The 21984-nt window shown below is 35.0% G+C and overlaps 1 protein-coding gene across 2 annotated transcripts in view; it reads right to left on the bottom strand.

Moving 5' to 3' along the window:
* Dpp10 (Dipeptidyl peptidase 10) overlaps positions 1-21984 on the bottom strand; it is a 521190-nt gene that overhangs the window by 74661 nt on the left and 424545 nt on the right. For both annotated transcript variants that reach the window (XM_081743917.1, XM_081743914.1), the window contains exon 7: positions 9444-9610. In XM_081743917.1, the coding sequence (XP_081600043.1) occupies positions 9444-9610 (167 nt within the window). The remainder of the gene's footprint in view (positions 1-9443; positions 9611-21984) is intronic.

Here is a 21984-nt window from a genome sequence, read left to right as displayed (position 1 = left end):
CTGCTGTTTTAACTACAGTTAAACTCTTTCAGTATGACGATGACACTGCTTTTTTGCGACGGGTAAACCCATTCACCAACTGAATCTTGCTCTACAGGATGCTATAAATGCATTTGTCGACTGGTGCTTCCACTGGAGACTAAAAATAACCAGTGAAAACTCAATCTATTGTATTTCCTACTCCGAAGCGTCGTTTCCATGTACACTGCAACCCAACACTCTTGCACTTCACAGTGCAAGATGTACCACTAAAATCTACTTAAAGTGTCAAACACCATGGCCTCACTTTCGATCACCATCTAACTTGGACAACCCATCTAAAAGATATCTCCAAGAAGGCGTACTCTCACTTCAATCTTCTGAAAAGTCTTGCTGGAACCACCTGGATACTCAATGCTTACACAATTCTCAACACATACAAGGCTTTTCTCCGTCCGATACTCACATAACTTTTTACAGCTTGGATATCTGCTCCAACCTCCTACTATGAGAAATTACGCATCCTGAAAAGCCTGTCTTGCAAATATCTCTTTGTATCAAATTACCTAGTCCCACTCAAGATATCTACAGTCGACTTACATTTCACACCTCTTGTATCATTTAGGTACACTCTTAACAAAATATATCAATCAGCGCCTGCACAACAATCATCTGTTCCTCCAGCAAACTTTTGAAAACCACCCGATGCCCGAAGTACCTCCCCCGCTGCTGCTCTTTTTTCTTTGCTCTCAGTACTATTTACTCTATACCGATACACTCTATCTCGAGACAACCCTAACACCGTGTATTACCAACCATACTCTACAGATGCTCATTTACCTCACGTATGGCGATCATATGCACACTAACACCTACCTTTCTTACAGGGCTCCTTTGTCCTGATTGATGTCTAGCATCGCCCCTAACCTAGGTGATAATCTGGATTTGTTCCACTAACAGAACCTCTGTGTTGTAGTGAGTTTCGCACTTCATTTCATTTTCTCGCATGATAATATTTACGCTTATTATTTTCCTTCACTGAAATTTCTGTATTTATCTTACCTCGTGAATATGGTTCAAGGTCATAATAATTATTAAAGTTTGAAAAATGAAGTTTTCTGCATCTACCCATATTCCAACCACTGCTTCCTGAACATAATATTATTCTAACATCTCTTACCCTACAGAGGGCGTAACCCTCTTCGGGTAGTAGCTAGCGTCAGCTAGCTGGTGTAAAAAAAGATAGAAAGTACCGGTATATCGTTCGTTGTCAATAATACTGTAGTTGATAGTTTTAATTCCGCTGGAAATGACTATTTACTTATTTATGTACCGTGTATGAGAAAATACAGTTTTAAGTAGAATATTATATCTTGTTATTTGTATACTTCTAGCGTTAAAACACATAATCATAAGACCGATGCTCGTACTATATTTAATAAGAAAGCATCATTTACTTTAACCATTTTTGTGTATATACACAGTTATTACTATTATTATTGTTGTTGTTGTTATATTTCATTTTTCCATTTTTTTCGTAATCACCTTCTACACGTATTTCCTCCTTTTGGGTGCCACCTTTTCCTATATATATACATAAAGTTCTGAATAATGAATGTAAAAGCACACGCAACGAAAGATGCACTGCAGAACAATGCACAGAAAAGGAAAAGATGCAATTTTATTTTCCTTTTTAGTATAAGAGAACAAAATATAAAAGAATAATAAAAAAACTGCACCTTTGTAGTTCGTTGTCAAGGTAACGACCAATGACGTCATCTTTCAAATTTCCCGGTTTTCCTTCCCCACTCCTACACTATCCGCTTTTGTGGGGAAAGATGAAAAATGGAAAGTGTATATATATATATATATATATATATATATATATATATATATATATATATATATATATATATATATATATATATATGTATATATGTATATATGATTCTAACCTGGGCCCGCAAGATACTTTTGTATGCTGTAAGTTAGAGTCTAGGCAGAGAAACGTGCTACTAAAAATTCCTGTATACACATTCATTTGACTTTCACTCTACTTCATATTTTCGATTTTTATCTCCTAAAAAACAGCAATAAAAGGATTTATAGTATATCCACCCACATCTTTTTCTAGTGTGTTTACATATTTATAGAGTCCTAAACAAGTTTGTGCATGACAATTCGGTTAACTAAACACAAAATGGATAGATAGTAAAAGTGAACATTTGTATATTTGATGTGATCTTTTATTCATATAAACCTTTACTTTTTCTTCGCTCATATAAATCATAATAATGAAATGAAATATTTAAGATAAAATTAATAAAGTTAGAAAATTTCTATTCTGTTTTCCCCCCCAAAGGATTAGTTTTCAATATGAGATGTTCTTGTACATATTGCTTTACTATCTTCAGTGGTTAAGCCCTATGAAATCCTGTGCGACCAAGTTGTATAACGAACGAGTTGTGTGGTGATTAGTCACGGCCCATCAATTTTTGCAACCTTACCAATAGTCCATGGTAATTTGCAAATCGCCCCCAGAAAGCAGAAAGGTGCTTAGCGCCATTCTCCTTGATTTCCAACTAAGTACATATCCTGACTCCCCATTTCATGTTTAATGTTGTGCAGAAAGGAGACAAGCGGTAGGAGACAATATGAAAGGTCTGCAGTGAAAACTGAATTCTAGAGAAAAGAAAGATTCAGAATTAATTAGTGTTTCATTCGTTTTTGTTCATCTCCTGAGATACTTGCATTTTGATGCTTAACACCTTTCTGCTTTCTGCAGGCGAAATATCGTATAATACAAGTATTTTGTCTTAATATTATCTTTCTATTTTGAAATATGAACATAAAGATAACTATGTTGGCGTAGTTAGAGTTCGATCTCCGATGAAGGCGAAAATTCTTGTTCTACCCTCATTCAGGGGCGTATTCACTAAGTCGAGATCCGCAAAACTCTCTAACTCAACATACGTTTATACACTTTCTTAATAAAACTAGACTTGTTTAACAGGGAAATGATTGATATAGCATGAACATTTGATTTTACTGTACATTTCATCTGTAAAAACAATCTATTTCTATCATTTACTTTTGTGAAAATATAGGTGGAAATATTTTACAATTACTTATCGGGTGCAGAATAATACTCGTTCTAGGGATGCGCACAAGACAAGATTTGTGGCTGTCTCGTCTCGAAAATGTGCTGTAAAAGTGATGTCTAGACTCGAAATATGTATATTTCTCTATTGGAAGAGCCGTGTCTCGACTCGAATTTTGTCAGGAAAATCCTGTCTCGACTCGAATCATGCACATTTCTAACTCGTTCAATACTACATAGACGTAGTAGTTTGTAGTATTGGACTCCCCAAAGCTTGGAGTCGCTCCCAACAAAAATTTCTGAGTGCGCGACTGCCCTCGTTCCAATACGCTCAAGGTTTCCTCTGTAAAATAAGTATCTTGGAAAACATAAGAGGGCAGTTGGGCATAAAGGTGGCCGAAGTGTGAAGTTGACTGCATTATCTTCTGTATGTGACGAAGGAAGGTCACTATGACTTAGTGGTAGAGCGCTCACCTTTGTTGTGTCGGGTCTCTGATTCGATACCCAGCTATGTGAGTTTGTGGTGGACTACTTCGAATTCGTAGATTTTCTCAGCGACGTCCTGTTTCCATTTTCATTCTCATTCCCTCCATTGTCTTATTATCCCTCATCTGTCCCTTTTAGCCTACAGAACATTATCGTGAGAAGCAAAACTAGAAGTTAATTTTATTCTTATTAGAGTAAAATTATTTTATTCTAATTCGAATTTTATTCTAATTCGGCGTACTACTTTTGCGGAATATTTTTTTACCTAATGAATCGAATTCCTTGTATGTAATCCTTCAAAGAGTTTTCAAATTGTTAGCGGTTTCAGCTTTGGTGCGGGGGATCTAGGTTCAGTCCCCAATTTCGGATTATTTACATCAAACTAAAAGGGGATACGGACAAAATCTCGCGGCCGAAACATCGCCGCCCAAAATCTCGCCGGGCCAAAACCTCGCGTGGCCAAAACCTCGCCGCCCAAAACCTCGCGGGACAAAATCTCGCCAGGCCAAAACCTCGCGTGGCCAAAACCTCGCCGCCCAAAATCTCGCCGGGCCGAAACCTCGCCACCCAAAATCTCGCCGGGCCAAAACCTCGCCGCGAATGAAACTTTGCTTTAAAATTTACCCAATGTGTTTCTTAATATGCAATTCCACATTACAAATAATAATAATAATAATAATAATAATAATAATAATAATAATAATAATAATAATAATAATAATAATATACAAAACATCGTATGCGTGGGCTTTCTCGGGTTATTCCCGTTTCCTCCCACTTTCTTTATTCGATCATTTCCTTCATCCTGGTCATCTACGTCTCCTTTAACCTATAGAACACAATCAAGGGACGTCGTAAAAACTCATTTATTATTTCATACTTTCATAAACATTATTAGATTTTTGTTAAAATTTTAAGTTTTTGGATGTTCCAAAGTCCACGAAACTAACCTCGTTAGTTGTCATTACTTTCCTTAAGCAGACTTTCTTTCCCTATAACCAGTTTAAAAATATCCTGTCGCCCTACCTTCACATTGAAATCCTCTAATACAGAAATAGATTTTTCATATGGTATCGCGGGACTTGGTCAAACACCCGCGATACTTCTTCTGAAACAGCGTCTTTTATACCGTCATCCTTATCATCTGTTGGAACATTTACATTTTGGTCAGGCGAGATTTTGGGTATGGCGATATTTTGGGGCGCGAGGTTTTGGCCCGGCGAGATTTTGGGTGGCGAGGTTTTGGCCAGGCGAGGTTTTGGCCCCGCGAGATTTTGGCTCGCGACGTTTTGGGCGGCGAGGTTTTGGCCAGGCGGGGTTTTGGCCTGGCGAGATTTTGTCCTGCGAGGTTTTGGGCGGCGAGGTTTTGGCCAGGCGAGGTTTCGGTCTGGCGAGATTTTGGGCCGCGAGGTTTTGGGAGGCGAGGTTTTGGCCAGGCGAGGTTTTGTACCCAAACCACTAAAAGTGCATGTCTGAGATCAGAAAACGTTTCGGTGCGGGAGATCGGCCTTTAAACTTCTACTGATTATACAGAAAAATGAACTTATTTACTATTTAAAAATTTTCTCACTTTAAATTAATCTTCGAAAACAAATTATACATATACTCTCTCTTTAAAAGGTTGTTTCTACAACCGCTTGCAAGAAATTTAGGACTTTAATTCGAAATGAAGTATTTAACCCTTTGACTACCAACGGGACGCATGTGTCTCATACGAATAATTCGTTGGGATTCTTTCTAGAAAATTCTAAAAAAAAATACAAGTTGTTCTCCCATCGGTTCAGATGTCACCAGGAGACTGTTTAGTTTCCAAATCTGTGTACAGTGTACAGTTGTCAGGAATATCCCACATCAAAGGAGTCGTACATGGACATATAAAAGTATATTCACATTTTTTTTAAAAAAAAAAGGTAGTCAAAGGGTTAAGTAGCCAAGGAAGATTTACTTATGTTTCGATTAATTTCGTGAATGAATAAGAGTACAGAATAGCCAGAATCTTTAAAGAAGGCCGAGTGTCAGAATGTTTTGAATAAGACTCTGCATAAATGATTTGTAATTTCGAATATTGCAATGTTTCTTAAAAAGCTTTCTTTAACTGAATAATATATGACAATACAAAGTTGATCTTACAAAGATAACCCAGGAAAAAAATTAAATAGCGTTTTTAAATCTAGATTTTTGTTTTCAGTAACTGATCTTGAATGCATTAGTTTGGCCATGTGATTGTTTTAGTTAGTAGATCACACGTAGTCTAGTGGTTCGGCATGGTGGGCATTGCAAAAGTAAAGTCGAGAAATACGTTGGTCCAACGTAGTTTAAAGTGAATGTTGGTCAAGTAAAGATTTGTTGTAGTTTAAAGTGAATGTTGGTCAAGTAAAGATTTGTTGTAGTTTAAAGTGAATGTTGGTCAAGTAAAGATTTGTTGTAGTTTAAAGTAAGAAGTTTAAAGTGAATGTTGGTTAAGTAAAGATTTGTTGTAGTTTAAAAGTAATTGTCTGTCAAGTAAATATTTGTTGTCATTTATCTAATAGATTCGATGTTACATTGTCAATCTTAATTTTACTTCTTTCCTAGGGGCGACCTGCATTAGCAATTGAATTGCTTGTCCAATGCTTCACGAAATGTCAACTACAACGTAGTCTTATGTTTACAGTTGGATAGTCTACCGTTTCCAAATTCGGCATTTATTCCGAAGTTGGGCGTCCGATTTCACCACGTTGTTTCGCTGTTATCTCCTTTCCACATTTCTGCAATTTGTTATTAGGTTCATTAGTCCGTGCTCTTCACAAACTTTTAAAAGATTTTGCTCGTTATCAACGTATTACTTCACAAATGTTAAAACTGTTAGTTCACTGCCCTTGTACATTTGCCATGTTGATAACATAAATACTAGATTTCTTCCCACACTGTTCGGTTACCTAGCGCCAAGTAGTTCCCTCCGCTCGCCGTATAGTCCCATGTTTATAACCGCTTATATATAACAAATAAACAGATTTTTCGAACAGATTCGCTTATATATTATCAAGCACACAAACGATTAAATTATCCATATCTTTCCTGTAAATTTTAAAATTTTCATGGAAACGGACGCTCAACTTTGGAACTTAACCCCCAAATTCTGTTATATATTTTAAATACAAGGAGAAGAAAAATGTGTAAAACCTAAATAAGCAATAAAATTAATACTTCTCTCAGTTTCAAAACGAAAACTTGAAGAAAAACAATGGAATGTTGCATTATGCTACGGAATAAGATGATCATCTTTGAATATTACGAAAATACCTTTGTATGTTTCATCCTCTTTAAATCAACCAGTGAATATGAACTTGAATCCCACGTAAGTGTGAATTCGACAAAGTGTAATATTATTAATTTAAGTAAGACCTGAAATTATCTTGCGCTTAGTATACCAGGTCATTCAGTTCATATCCCAAACAGCACAGGTTGTCATTTTGCTTCGCTTGTGGTCATCAACCCATTTAATCCAATAGCTGTCAACTTGCGTATGGTTCATGTGCACACCACCGAGAATCTCTCAGGATTACCATTTGAGCAGAGATAGCGAGTGAAATCTCCTCGGAGAGTGTACGCAATCAATATAGTACATAATTTCGATATTACATAAATTTAGAGGAAAACAGCTACATATACACTGTAAACGGAAGATATTTATGCCTAATTCACTAATCCGTTGTGTACATGATGTGGATTAGAATGGTCCCAAGGGATATTTAATGAACTCTATATTTGGAGGCAAATCCTTTATGCGTAGCGTATTGATTGTACCAACTAATTATTTCGGTTGGACTTTGAAATGACGCATAGAATTGTGTGTGAGATTGCAGAAAGATCGCGTATAGCAAAAACAAACAAACAAACAAACAAAAAAAAAATCAATGGTTCTCAACTTTGTTTATCTGGCGCCCCTTCAGTAAACCACACACACTTCTCATCCCTCTCCTTCCCGCTCGTGGGCCATACGTGCTTTTCGTCTAATCCGTTCTAAGATTTCGAATACAGTATTGAATTCTCAAATCTTCAATAATAATAATAATAATAATAATAATAATAATAATAATAATAATAATAATAATAATAATAATAATAATAATAATAATAATAATAATAATAATAATAATAAAAGTAGAACAGTTGAAACGTTGCAGACAATATAAGTGTGTACAGAACAATACCATTAATAATAGACGGGGTAATAATAAACCAACCTCGTGACAAAAGTAGGAATATGTACACTCATGTCCAAAATTATTGTCGCATGTCTATATAAATATGTTTTTGTAGGAATATAATTTGATAACGAATGCGAAAACACTTTTACACATAGTTTTAATTTATTTTGTTAAGTTTCTCTATACTGTAATTTTAGTATAGAAAAAGATAATAGAAATTTTCAAAGGATCATGTAAAATAAAGGGTGTTCCAAAACAGCACCGACAACGTTTGGGAAGAGATTCCTGATACCAAAATAAGACGAAAAGTATAGACCAACTAGGTTCATAAATGCTTCCTTTTAGAGTTGTAGGCTGCCGGAAACATGAAACAAAAAAAGGTCGATAGCTCCAATAGTATGAGACCTACCGTAGTCGGGTCAAGACTTTATTTAGGAACTAGTATGTGTCCTATCCAAATATCTATATTTCAGGATCCTGAGGTACTTCCGCAACAAATTTTATAGAGGTAGTTGGTGAGTACTTCAAATTACATGCCCGTATCCAAACTACCTCTATAAAATTTGTTGCATGAGTATCTTAGGATTCTGAAACATATATTTTTGGCACATATTAGTTCCTAAGTAAAGTCTTGACCCGACTACGGTAAGTCCCATAGTGTTGAACTTATGGACCTTTAAAGTTCATTTTTTTCATGTTTTCGGCAGCCTATAACTCCGAAAGCAAGCATTTGTGCACTTAGGTTGGTCTATACTTTTCGTCTTATCTTGGTGTCAGGAATCACCTCCCAAATGTTGTCGTTGGTGTTTTGAAACACCCTGTTTAACTACATGTAAGTACATAATATATAAAAGGGCAGCGTAACCCTTTATTATTATTGTTGTTATTGAAGTGGCAGCGTAACCCTTTACGGAAAACACAAAGAAGATCCAGTATTGTTTATATTTGTTGGAATTAATCAACCAGTAATATGAATACAGGTCTTTTATCTTTTGTGCAAGCCTTGTTTATTAATTATCACTTTGAATGTTAGTTTCCATCGAATGAAACTGCGTTGAAGCACAGTTTGTGTATAATCAACATTTGAGAATGTCCGTTTGGTCTATAACAAAATTCAGGCTTATTTTAAGGTATGAATCTGTCAATGAGAACTAAAAGCGATATTAAGTACTTTGTGGAAATTGTCAAGAAGGAAGGGCAGAGAATGCATCACAGACTTGTTTATTTAGTCCATATGTGCTAATAGCCCACGAAAGAAGGTAATTGAATCTATGTGCATTAAAGTTGTTGTTTCATGAGTAAGATAATGTTTAATCTTTCCATTCTTTTCTTAATGAATTGGGCACAAGAGTAAATCAGAAAACCACAGAAAACATTAATGCTATCCTACACAAAACAATAACATTGATGCATATATGATAGCATTGATGCATCCTACTCGCGTTTACGGGATATGCAAGAAATGTTCGAAAATCTGGCTTAGTTATAAATATTATAATGGTCTATGTTTACAATTGTACACATTTCCAATCTAACATAATTTACGGTATTTTCTAAAGTTCTTCACACTTTGTCTAACATCTATCCTAGCAATTAGTTTATTATTACTAAGAAATCTCTGTGTATAACCAGATTACGTAGATAGATATTCCATGTTCCCAATTTACTAAAACTTAATAATGACTTACCTTTGGATATCGAAGACTTCTGATATCTGGATAAAGTTTTCCTTCCTCCAAAGTGCCATACCAAGGGAACTTGATTTCTTCTACCAGGCTGTCATTAAAAGAAGCGTAGAGAATCATTTGACCATCGTTTGAGCACCAGATTGCATGATTTCTGCTCAACAGTTCCTCTGTTAAAGGGAAAAAAATATGCATTTATAACTTAAAAAAGGAACATCATCCAAAAAAGAATACCATATAAGTTCTTCAAATTACGCATAATGAATTTGTTACGAATAACTACGTTTTAGTGAGATAATTCAATGTTAGAAGTAGTATGTGCGTAACTGTTAGGAATACTTACGTATGTCACTGTTAGGAATATGTATGTATACCACTGTTAGAAGTATATATGCATACAACTGTTAGGAGTAAATGTGTGCGTAACTGTTAGGAGCATGTATGTATACCACTGTTAGGAATATACTATATAAGAATGCCACTGTTAAGAGTATGTATATGTGCCACTGTTAGAGGTATATAAGTATGCCAGTGTTGAGAGTATAAATGTGTGCAACTATAAGAAATATGTACCGTATGTATGTATGCCACCAATAGGAGTATATATGTGTGCCACTGTTAAGAGCATGTAAGTGCACTGTTAGAATTATGTATGCAACCAAATGTTAGAAGTATGTATATATGCCATTGTTAGAAGTATATATATGTCACTATTAGAAATATATTGTATAAGTATGCCACTGTTAGGAGCATGTATGTTTAGGATTTAGATTTCTGTTTTTTTTTTCGGAATCTAAGGTCACTTTGCCGTCATGTTTGAACGATGACCCTCGGCGAGCACACTATCCAGGTAAAGGGAAGAAAGGAAGGAGTGGGGAAGGAAGGAAGCAGCCTGAGACCTATAAGTTAGGTACCACCCCGGCATTTGCCTTGTGTGAATAAGGAAAACCTCATTCAGGATGGCTGGCCTGAAAAAACTTTTTACGCTTTTCAACCGCGTGCCCTCACCGAGAATCGAACCCGGAACCGCTCGCACCGAAAGTGAGCGTTAGCAAATACGCTACGCGGGACCACGAGGAGCATATGTATATATACACCACTGTTAAAAGTATATATGTATACCTCTGTCAGGAGCATGTATGTACGCCACTGTTAGGAGTACATAATAATCAATGTGATCTATTCATATACCGAGTGTATTAAAAGTCTGGAGCCATACACCAACTCTGGTTTGAGTAAAAGTACGAAAAAATGGAAAAAGAGGTAAGTTGCTGGAAATAAGTGGTTTTCAATCTAAAATTGTGATTTTTTTTCAACCGCACGAGCCGCTTGGGTTCCACAGTGGTAAGATTCGCTATGTTAAAATAATTGCAGATTGTTTCCAGTTCATCAAACTGTTAGAACGGACGCACTAATGACACAGTTAACGAACACATTGCTGTGTGAGAGAACTAGAATACCTCAAATCCGCTTTCAAGCGTTGCTGTATTGTTGTAAGGATGTGTTATTTAGTATGTATATGTTATTCACGGGTATCCAAAGAACACGTTTGGTCCCGGGTTCGATTCCCGGTAGAGGCACTCGGTAGAAAAAGTTTCAAACGCTTTTTCAGGCTAGCCACTCTGAATGAGACTTTCCTCATTCACACCATGCCAATGCCGGGGTGGTACCTAACTTATAGTTTCCAGGCCACTTCCTTCCTTCCTTCCCTTTCTACGAATAGTGTGCTCGCCGAGGGACGTCATCCGTCAAACGTTACGGCTAAATGGCCATAGATGCCCAAACGTCAGAAATCTAAATTCTAAAATCCCAAAGAACATGTTCACCAATTTTCTGCTTGTTATACTACTAGTTTTCTTCAGTTGAGACTAATTTTCCTAATGTCTTCTTTAGCCTAACCGGCATAAACGTGGGACGTAAAACTTAAAGATTTCATTTTGTTTTTAATTTTCCTAATGATCGCGGATGATGGTGGATAATAATCGACTTATTGTCGAACGTAAAACCCAAATGCGAGTAAAACATTTTCGATGCGTTAACAAATGAAATGAATTGCAGAGAGAATTCTAGAAACATAGACCCCCTCAATACTTCTTTAAGGCAGTTTTATTTGTATAAGAGAAGTAATAAATAGGTAAAAGAATTGTCAAAAGCAGCGACACAACTAGGCTAGTTGTTGCCCGGGGCAAGAACTCGTCTTAGAGTAACCCCAACTGATCAACCAAACCAAAACGCTCCCAGACTACACCTGATATTGGCACCACACAGTAATTCTCCTATTCCATTCAAGTGATAAAGCTTGATTTCAAAATTGCAGTACATAATTTAATTTTCAGCACGAAATAAAACACCAAACTAATAAGTATTTGATTGCCAAATAATCTAAGAGTAGCATGTTTCATATATTCTTATAGTCTTATCATAATAACGGGAAATTACAATGTCTTTCGAATTATATCGGAATGTGCATATGTGTAGAATGAATCAACAGTCTGTTACTTTAGAACAGAATATTTTATTATGACAAAAAGTCAAACTGTTGTCTAGAGTATTATACTCTGTATTTTCAAATCTCTTAGATTGATGTAAGTTAAATGAAGACATAGAAAGCTGGAACTAAAATTTAACTTTACGGGCTTTTTTTGGGTGCAAAGGTTTTTACAATATCCTCAAAAGATAGCTTTGAAGCTAACTTATGCTCTATGGATATGATCTTAAGGTTATACTGTTAAGTTTCTGAGGTAATTTGTTATGATTTTTAATTTGCTAAAATTCCTTTCCGTGCGTTATAGTGAAAATAAATATTAGGCCAATGTTGCATCTACTAATCCGGCGCCCGGTGCACAAGACCCGTTTGCTCCCCATAGTTAAATCACTGGTCAGAAGAAGTAACTATGATAATAATAGGCGTGCAGTTGTTGTTGTTGGTGGTGGTGGGTGGTGATGGAATTATATTTGAAATTATCAAGATTAGAAAGTATTTATTTAAAGTGTTTTCATAACTGTAAGATTTTAATAAAGATTTTTCTAATGCAGGCAGTTAGAGGATCGAAAATACAGGACTGTTTCTTCGTAGTGTTCATGTAATATTTAAAAAAAAAAAAAAAACACGAATCTTTTCAATTGCGCAGAACTGCTGGCCATAAAATAATCACATGGATAAGTACGTAGGAACTTTATATGGGAAAATGGGTTTACACCGGATTTTGTTTTTATTTTGCTAAAGGATGGACAAAAGTGTGTCGTCACGATTTGCTTAATCTTTCTTTCGCCTAACCAATCATCTCATACAATTTTGAAAGATAAATGATAAGATTTGTATCCGCCATTTTGCGCGGAAAAACAATCTTCGTTTTGTCTGGGTGAATTATCGATATGATACTATAAAGGACATACTTAAACCAGTGAAATTAGTTTAGTTTCGTATTTTAATGCTGTGTCATATTGTATTTATCTGGAATGTTAAGAGTACTGTAATGCTTAATTTACTTGTTTACATGTGGAGTTGATTTGTTTACTTTTAGTGTATACTTATTATATTCGTTAATTCATTTTACATGAAGTTCGGGGAAATAAAAGTAATGTTCATCATTGTTTTTTTAAAAAAACTTAATAGCTTTCTCATTTCCCTTTAGTTAGTTGATAAAATTTGAACTTTACAGCACTTACTTGAAAAATTGAGCTTGTTTGAATTTGAATTTAGCTAACAAAAATATATTGACCGCGGGTTATTATAATATCAATAGCAATATATATATATATATATATATATATATATATATATATATATATATATATATATATATATATATATATATATATATTGTAAGAATCCCCACCTTTCATTGCAAGCACATGTTATTCAAGCAACATGTGCTATTGTTTACAAGCATCAGTACAGCAGACGATACACATAAAACCAGGAAGTCACGAAGACAGTACGACGGAAACCGAAGAGGAACGAGCCACTGAGAAATGGCCTATAAAAATGGACCCAAAGAAGACATAAGTATCAGTTGACCACTGATAACTTAACCAACATCTGCTCCTGAAGTCGCCCTGGACGAAGGAGTACTTCCTTGCCTAAAATTCCTGGGGGATGCTTTGAGGAATTAGTCCCAGAAGCGACAGTCCTATTAGCGACAAGAACTGTTATCTGTCCTATGAGCGACCGATTCATTTACATTGAGATGATGGAAGATGATACGATTCCCTCTCGTGAAACATGTTTGCCTCTGGCGTTATTAGCGTCCGAACAACCTTGCTACGAAAAATGTACGTGCCAGTAATACAGTTCATCAAATATATTTTCTCTCTACAGTGAGTGCAAATAAAACTTGAGTTAGATTTGACATAAAACATACCAAATAACAGCGAGACAACAGGGACATTTCCATGAAATGTATATTCCTATGTAATTATTGAAAATCAAGGTTGTAATATCCCCTTCCTTCAAAAGCTCTGTTTTCTGTACTTAATTTGATTCAAATCTAATTACTCACTAAGCACAGTAATATATTTTATTTTGAAAAACTTAAACGTGTAACAGTTTCGCCAACTATCTACTTTTCAGACTTCCAAAGACACTGAATAAAATGAAAAAAAATCAATGATAAAAGACAGCTTTTGAGATCCTTTACATCTGATTGGCTATTCTCTACCAATCTCACCAATTACAATGCAGTTCACTCTAAACAATCCAAAAGGTAAACGAACTCTTTAAATTACCTTCCCCCCCTATTGTAAGCTACTAAAACGTAAACTAATTGCTTAATTTGCCTTCCTTCCTTGTTTTGACTTATACATAAAAGCTTGTCGTATAACAATCTGAAATAATCCCTTATAACTAGACGAACTGCGAGAGATTTGGAACTTGTGTAATAATTTCTTTGATATCCTCAAGTGGTGAACACCGTCTTTCCGTGGGCGCCCGATTAGAAGGCAGGGATCACCCCCCTGGCTCACGAAAATGTATACGTAATATAGCAAACCACATATATTAAATACCAGATATACCAGACATGGTACAGCAACCATGAAGATGCCCCTCCCTAGAAAATTTTCTTCGGGCGCCCCTACCTCTTTCTTTCTTTCTTATGCCATAAACATATTTAATCTAATCTTATGCTCCGCATCATTTTAACATGAAATTTTTAATTATATTAGAACCATAGACAAAGGTGGAACTACTCTAAATATTTAGTTAGTTTTCCCCTTGATATAGTCAGTGTATTCATAGAAAGTAATTCAAAAATATAATATTAGGAAAAACGTATAAAATATTGTTAGTGTAATGAGAGTAGTCTCATGTATTAAATTCAGGTAGAGCGAAATTTTTCATAGTACATTTTGTTAGGTTCTAAATCGCATAGCATGAAACAAGTTAAAGAAGAGAGAACCTTGTCTTCTTCCATTATCTTAGTATGAACGAATCGGTGACTCATAGAGCAGTTAATAGATCGAATCGGTCGCTCATAGGACAGTTAACAGTTCCTGTCGCTAATAGGAATGTCGCAAGTGGGAAGACACCGCTTTGAGCGAAGGGGATTCCTAACCACATCCCAAACCTCTGGAGGCTGGTATGAGCTAAAGGAGTTACCGTAAAGTACCCTATCCTGAAGTCGCTGCAGGACAGTTTCACAATTCTTCACATAGTAGAGAGTTTCCTCTTGTAATTACCCTCTAGTTGAATTTCCACGATTATTTTTATTGTCCGCCATATTAGTCGTAACGAAAATTAGGCAAAAGAAGATTTTTTTTTTTTACAAATTTTATCATTCATTTTTTATAAGTGTATGAGACAAATAGTTAGGCGAATGAAGGATTACGTCAAGCGATGCAAGATCTCACAAAAGTGACATATAATCGAAAGTTGGTTTAGCCTAACTCAGGTTGGCCAACACCACGGGGAAGAGGCATATCCCCATGATATATGCCTAAAAGAACATTGCTCGCAACTATGCACCCTTTGCGTTCGGCTCTCTCTGGCATTATTTCTTTTATATTTAATTTTAATTTTGTTTTTATTTACTTTATATATTAGAATATTCTGTATTATTATATATTATTTTGTATTATTATTATATATATTGTACTATCTCTACAATTGCATTTTAATGCTTCATTTTATATTGCTATTTTATAACAATAACAACAATGAAATTTAAACATGATTTCTAAGGAGCAAACACAATTTGAATAAATATTATGTTACAGGTGGATGGATCTATTTATTATTATGGATCTATTTGAATATTCTATTTATTATTATTATTATTATTATTATTATTATTATTATTATTATTATTATTATTATTCGTAGTCAAAAACAACTCGACCTTTAACTCCACCATGTGGGAATTCTCACAACTGTCAGCAGGAAACATGAAAGAAGGCCTTCTTTCTCATTGGTTAGAACAAACGTGTGTTTGAATAAGGAAAGAAGCACGAGAACACCTGGGAAAAAATCCCAGTTTTTTCATCGAAACGTGTTCCTTCTTTTAATAAAAATTATTCTATTTTCACCATATAAGAAGATTTCTTTTTTAAAAAAGATAAAACGTTATAAAATTATTGCGCAATTTCTAAAGAAATATATACACAGTGAGAATCAAATTAAGATGAGTTTTGTTTCTTACGTCATTTCAAGATCGAGAGTATGAAGGATACGTCATACTATTAACGTGAACACTGACCGCAGCTTAAATTCAGAAATGCATGCAAAATAACGTAGTTGGCTATACATATCTTTAATAACAATTAAGATTAAAGGCTCTAAGGGAGACGCTGATGGTGATACTGAACGAAATGGTGGAGCGGACAGATGGAGAGGAAAGGGGAAAATCACGTGAAACTCCCCCACACGGTGTTTGAAAATTGAAAAGCCCACTTGATCGAACCAGGATCCTATGCACCAGAAGTGAGTACCACTAAGCCATCGCGGTCCCGAATTATGAATAACTACTGTATGATCAAAGTTATGATGAAGATTATGATTTATAAAAACTTAAACACAACAAAAGGTGTATATCTCGAAAAAATTGTGTTCAATATCAAATTACAGAAAGTTTTTATATTCAAAAGGAACATAAAGCCATATATACGAATTTGATACCTCAATCCATTCTGAGCAAGACACGAAAGGTCTGTACCGAGTTTACAATTCTACTTGCATTATCTTATTATTCAATATTCACATAAGACGATAGACCTGAGAAAATATTTGTATTAATACTATTTCATGGAACAAAGTAAAATTTTGTAATGTATTTAACACAACATTTGATAAGCTTTTCTGTGATTTCTTTTCCTAATTCATACTTTATTTTTGAGTGGTTCTATTGTTAGAGAGCCCCGGAGGCTCAGCGTTGCCCTTCCCCATGGTCTAGTGGCTAGCACATACGTCTTTGGTGTACAGGGTCCCGGGTTCGATTCTCAGTGATGGAGTCTTTGGAATTTTAACTGTCCTCGATGTTTGTGTGTTCGTGTCCCTGTCGTTATTGGTTACTGGAAGAACGAGTAAAACTAATAAAACATAGTAAAAGGATAGTGATAATTAGGTTAAAACAAGTTACTGAGGAACGTTCGGTAAATCACTTCATTCACCTTTGGTACATGATGTCCTTGGTTCGATCCCAGCTCGCGCCAAGTGAGCTTTGTGGTGGACAAACATCGTGTACGTGTTTTTCGAGGTTCTTCCTTTTCCTCCCACTTACTTAATTTCAACTATTTCGTTCACTGTTCACCATCACTGCGTCCTTTAGCCTGCAGGCATAAATGTGGGATATAAAACTTAAAGATTTCATTCCATTTTTTTTAAAAAAAAATCTGTTGTTTGTGATTCAAAGATAAATAGACACCATTAAACCATGCACAAAATCGAACACTTATGTTGACGTTGTAAACGATTTCTTAAACAGCATTTCTAATAATTTATCTTTAAAGCATCTCCTATTTTGGCTTGTATCTGCAATAACCTTATACACTACAACTAATTAGTACTTCTACTTTTGTTTCATATCACAGACATACTATATTTTCACTGAAACATTTGTTTTTGTCTGCAAGATTTAACTTCTTTTGTATCCCCAATAAAGTTTGTATAATACTTATGAGTACTCCTGTTATCTGTCCAAGACTTATGCGTCCTAAAAACACGGCTATCAGTTCCTCATGCACATTACATATGCGTAACATGAAACTTGATTCAACATAGTCACCAACAATCTATATACTTCAATGTGACCAGCCATATTTCATGAAATCCAGTCAGTTCGTGTCATGTTAGACGGTTTGCGGAATATATTCACTTTTTTTAAAAAAAATTTTAACATGATCTTCCATATTTTATCAGGCAATTTATGAATTGCAAATCGCTTTTGGACACATGCTAAATACTTCACAGCAGTTGCGTTTGTCAGGCTAGCCATGTTCTATGAATTTTATTAACTGAAAACGCGTAATCGTATACAACGAATAAGTTCATATTAAGTTCAGATAGATCGATGTGAACTTTCAGAAGTTTTCAATTGTACGTAAATACTCATTGAATGTCAGTATTTTCATACAATCCACCTTCCTGTGAATTCCCTTTCTTTTATTCTTTCTCTCTCTCTCTCTGTCTTTCTGGATTGGATCAATGATACAAAATAAATTTATTCCCTGGAAGAAAAAAAATAAGCACCAAAAAATAAAACTAGACATCGTCAAATCAATTTGAATCCTTAGTTGGAAGCTGGAGATGGAGAAAAGTGGTGAAATCGATTCCTATTGATGATAAGATGCCGACAATGGATTTCTGAGAAGAACGAACGCTCTTCCGAGGTGCAGAGGAATTCAATGGCAGCAGAGAGTTTCGGAAGAGTCTAGAAAAGAGAGGATTCTCCTAGAATTCCATGACAAGTTTTCATCAAAATGGAAAATTCGCTAACGAAATTCATCTGGCGGACTCACCCATAATTTTTAGTAAGCATTGGCCACTTGAGTTCATCAATCCATCATCAGCAGAGACATTGATATAAATTTTTAAATCTAAATGAAGAAATTTGTTGCTAGAAGGTTAAAACATCGATGTATCATAAACTGGACGAAAGCTATGATGATTAACATGTTGCTCGTCAAATTAATTTTTGAATAGTTTATACATAATTATCAAATTAATTCATTATAATACAATATTGTTTAAAGTTCAGTGGTGTCTAATGTAATAATTACGTAATTTAAGGTATTTACAGTATATTAAATAGAGGTGTGTGTGTGTTGTGGGAAAGTTCACGTAGAATTTCGACATGCAGTAGATGACCAATTCTGTTGATTTTTGTTGGTCAAAAGAATACATTCCAGGTATGCTCATATACATTTCTCTAGGATCTGATAGTAATCTTTGGAACTAGACCACAAAATATCTCAACGGATGTTGTGTTAAAGTCAGTTGAGATTTTTGTTGCAAGGAATTCTATAAATGTGAGTAAACACATTTTATCACCCTTTGTTGAAAAGATGTTGCTACATATATTTAGTCATTAGGCCTAAAGTTAGTAGAATATGTCGATAGGCATAATGGATGTTAGAAGTTAACTTTCATTTTTTTTAACTGATGTGTCTTACCTCACGAGTTGCCACTGGTTCATATTGAAACCACACATAATGTTGAAATAACCATCAATGATAATAACGATGAATCATGGTTGTTTTTAAAATCAACCGTATTTCTCGGTTTCAAGCTCATTGTGCACGTGTAATTTAACAATAATATACAGGGTGTTCAGAAAGTAACTATGCAGTTCATAGTTTGCCGTATTTTATTTTCCATAAACCACTTTAAACAACTGAAATTAACTCGAAGCCAAACTTTAATGTTATGGAGGTTATTAGAGATGCTGGAAATGATCTCCTTGCACTTGAAGACACAGTTGCACACGTTTCTGCATGTTCTTGAAGACGTTGTGCGGAACACCACAACACGGCACTGTATAGTTACTTTCTGAACACCCTATATTATTGAAAAAATCTTGCAAGATAGCGTTACTAAACGTGTTATGATTACGATAAGTAATGTTGGTTTGAATTCACACTAAAACTCCTCTAGGCTTCCAAACTATGGAAATCCAATGTTGAAACTGAAAGTAGTAGATATATCGCTTCCCGCTGCAATAGACAAATAAGATCGGAGATGGAAGATGGTATTGGAAAACTGAATTCATATGGAAAACAGTTCCCATTGTCTATTAACCGTTCTTGCTCTATGGATAAACTGAAGGAGAATTAGGGGTGTGTGTTATGGAACACAAAAGAATAACCCTTAAAGTATATACAGAAAAAAATGAGGTGTTAAAACAACAAAATGACTACCATTATAGTTACTTGTGTGTTCTTTCAACAGCAAGGACATCACCTTCCAAGCATATCGTAAATAACTATTAACTAGCAGTAACAACTTTCATTGGTTTCTATTATTTGCTATTAGCAAAGATTTACGCAGTATATATGACATTTACTTGATGAGTAATAGTGCTGCCATCCGTTGTTTTTATGTGCTAGGAACTCGGAGCAATAATACGCTGGTCGTTACTTTTTACTGCAAAATACATTGTTCGTTACTTGGTATTATTGTACTAAAAGTAACGAACAACGTTTTATTGCATTAAGTTCCTAGTACATAAGAACAACAAACAGCAGCACTACTACTCATGTAAATGTCAGATAATTCATAGGCTTGCAAAACCATTTTCTTTACCGATTACAGAAAACAGTACGTTATTCGTTACTTGGTATAAATGTCAAATATACTGCCTATAGCTTTTTTCATAGCAAACAATAAAAACCAATACAAATTCTCACTACCAGTTACTAGTTATTTTTATTTATGATATGCTCGGAAGGCAACGTCCTTGGTGTCAGGGATTCGCGACAGTTGTGATCGCTACAAACAAATACATGAACTAAAACACAAAGTGAGGCTCCAACTCAGATAGAAGACAAGGGATTCGGACAAGACTTCTTATTCTAATCATCACGAGAACTCGGTGCTCAAGACAATGGTGTTAAAATAACACACAAGTAACACGCTATAGTGGTAGTCATTTTGGGTTGTTTAAACACTTTATTTTTCGTTGTGTATCAACTATCACGTTTATATTAAGGTTATCAGCCGTTCACATTTCCCAGCGAAAGTTCTCGGATTTACAAATGTGTTACCGCAATATTATCAAATTTACATTTATAGTGCTGTACATGTATTAGGCAACAATAAATTACTCTTATATTGTCTTCTCTTTCTAATATTGCCTGACTTTATTCTTAAGTTTCATTCTCTTTGGAATTATATAGAGAAAATATGTTGTGCGTGGTTGGTTAAATGGTACAAAACACATCAATAAATATATCGAAGTGTAATTGGCTATCTTTTTACCTCTCAGTCATTCTTTCGAAATGTTATTGGCTGGCTACTAACGACCAGTTCTTGTAACTCTTGAGTTTCATTAAGGTAGCTATTTTAATGTATTATTTTGGTATTAAAGACTAAATTCCTATCCAATTATATCATTCCAATTGAAGTTTGAAAGCATCCTGAGATTCATTTTAAAAGAAGGCTTTTTTTTTTTTGAAACCTTACTTTAAATCTTTGATGCACGTTCTATTTGCTGTGTGCTTCTGTAACACTGAAAGAATTCTACATGATGCCATAGTTTTGTGAGAGAAAATGATACGCAATCTGTAAATTTTGTTCTGAAATTTAGATAAATGTCTAAGAATAATAGGAACTTTTAAAAAGAGTGCTATGGTTTCCAAAAAGAAAGCAAAGAAAAACATCTGACAAAAGCTAGTCTGGCGTCTTTCATAATACAGCGTTTCTTAACAACTGTGCTCTGAACTTTAACATTATTTTTTATTTTTCTCGATATTTCCATCAAAAGCCGATCTGCTCTTCTTCTTCTTTGAACAGTTGTCTTCTTCGTTCCCTTGCGTTAGCATTAAAAACTCATTTCCTCTTCGCGGGTAACCTCTGCGCCTCGCCTTCCTCGTCCTTTGTAAATGTTTTATGAATAATCCTTTTACTTTCCACCTACCTCGTCATACACAATACGCTTTGCTTTCTAAGTTTTATGCCAAGGTAGGAAGCGATATTCCCCATAGACTGGGAAAGATTCATGCCTGTTTAGTAGAAGCCTATTCTGATAGCAACACATGCAATGTAAGAGCCAAAGAAACATATTTGTGAGTAAAATGTTAAAGTCAGAACTACGGTTGAAATTAGTACCTAGAAGGTTTATAATCCAGATTGAAGTGTCTGAGTATCTCAGATATATTCATTATTTATTAGCTCATATAGTCTTCAAAATAGACATAAAACAGGGTGCCTACAAAGGTTATGTTGCGAAGTGCGTCATTGTAAGTCTGGGTGTAGGCAACACATTGATATTTATAATTCAGCGGTGCTCTCAAAACTCACGTAACTTTGTACACTTTCTTAATACAACTATGTTTGTGTAGCAGAGAAATGAGTGATGTACCCTAAAGTTTTGATCTTGACACTTCATCTGTA

The sequence above is a fragment of the Thermobia domestica genome, chromosome 2 (assembly GCF_964235325.1).
Source record: "Thermobia domestica chromosome 2, izTheDome1.hap1.1, whole genome shotgun sequence".
In the NCBI taxonomy this organism is placed as follows: domain Eukaryota; kingdom Metazoa; phylum Arthropoda; class Insecta; order Zygentoma; family Lepismatidae; genus Thermobia; species Thermobia domestica.
Note: the sequence above shows the minus strand (reverse complement) of the source record. Positions and strands in the feature narration are given on the sequence as shown.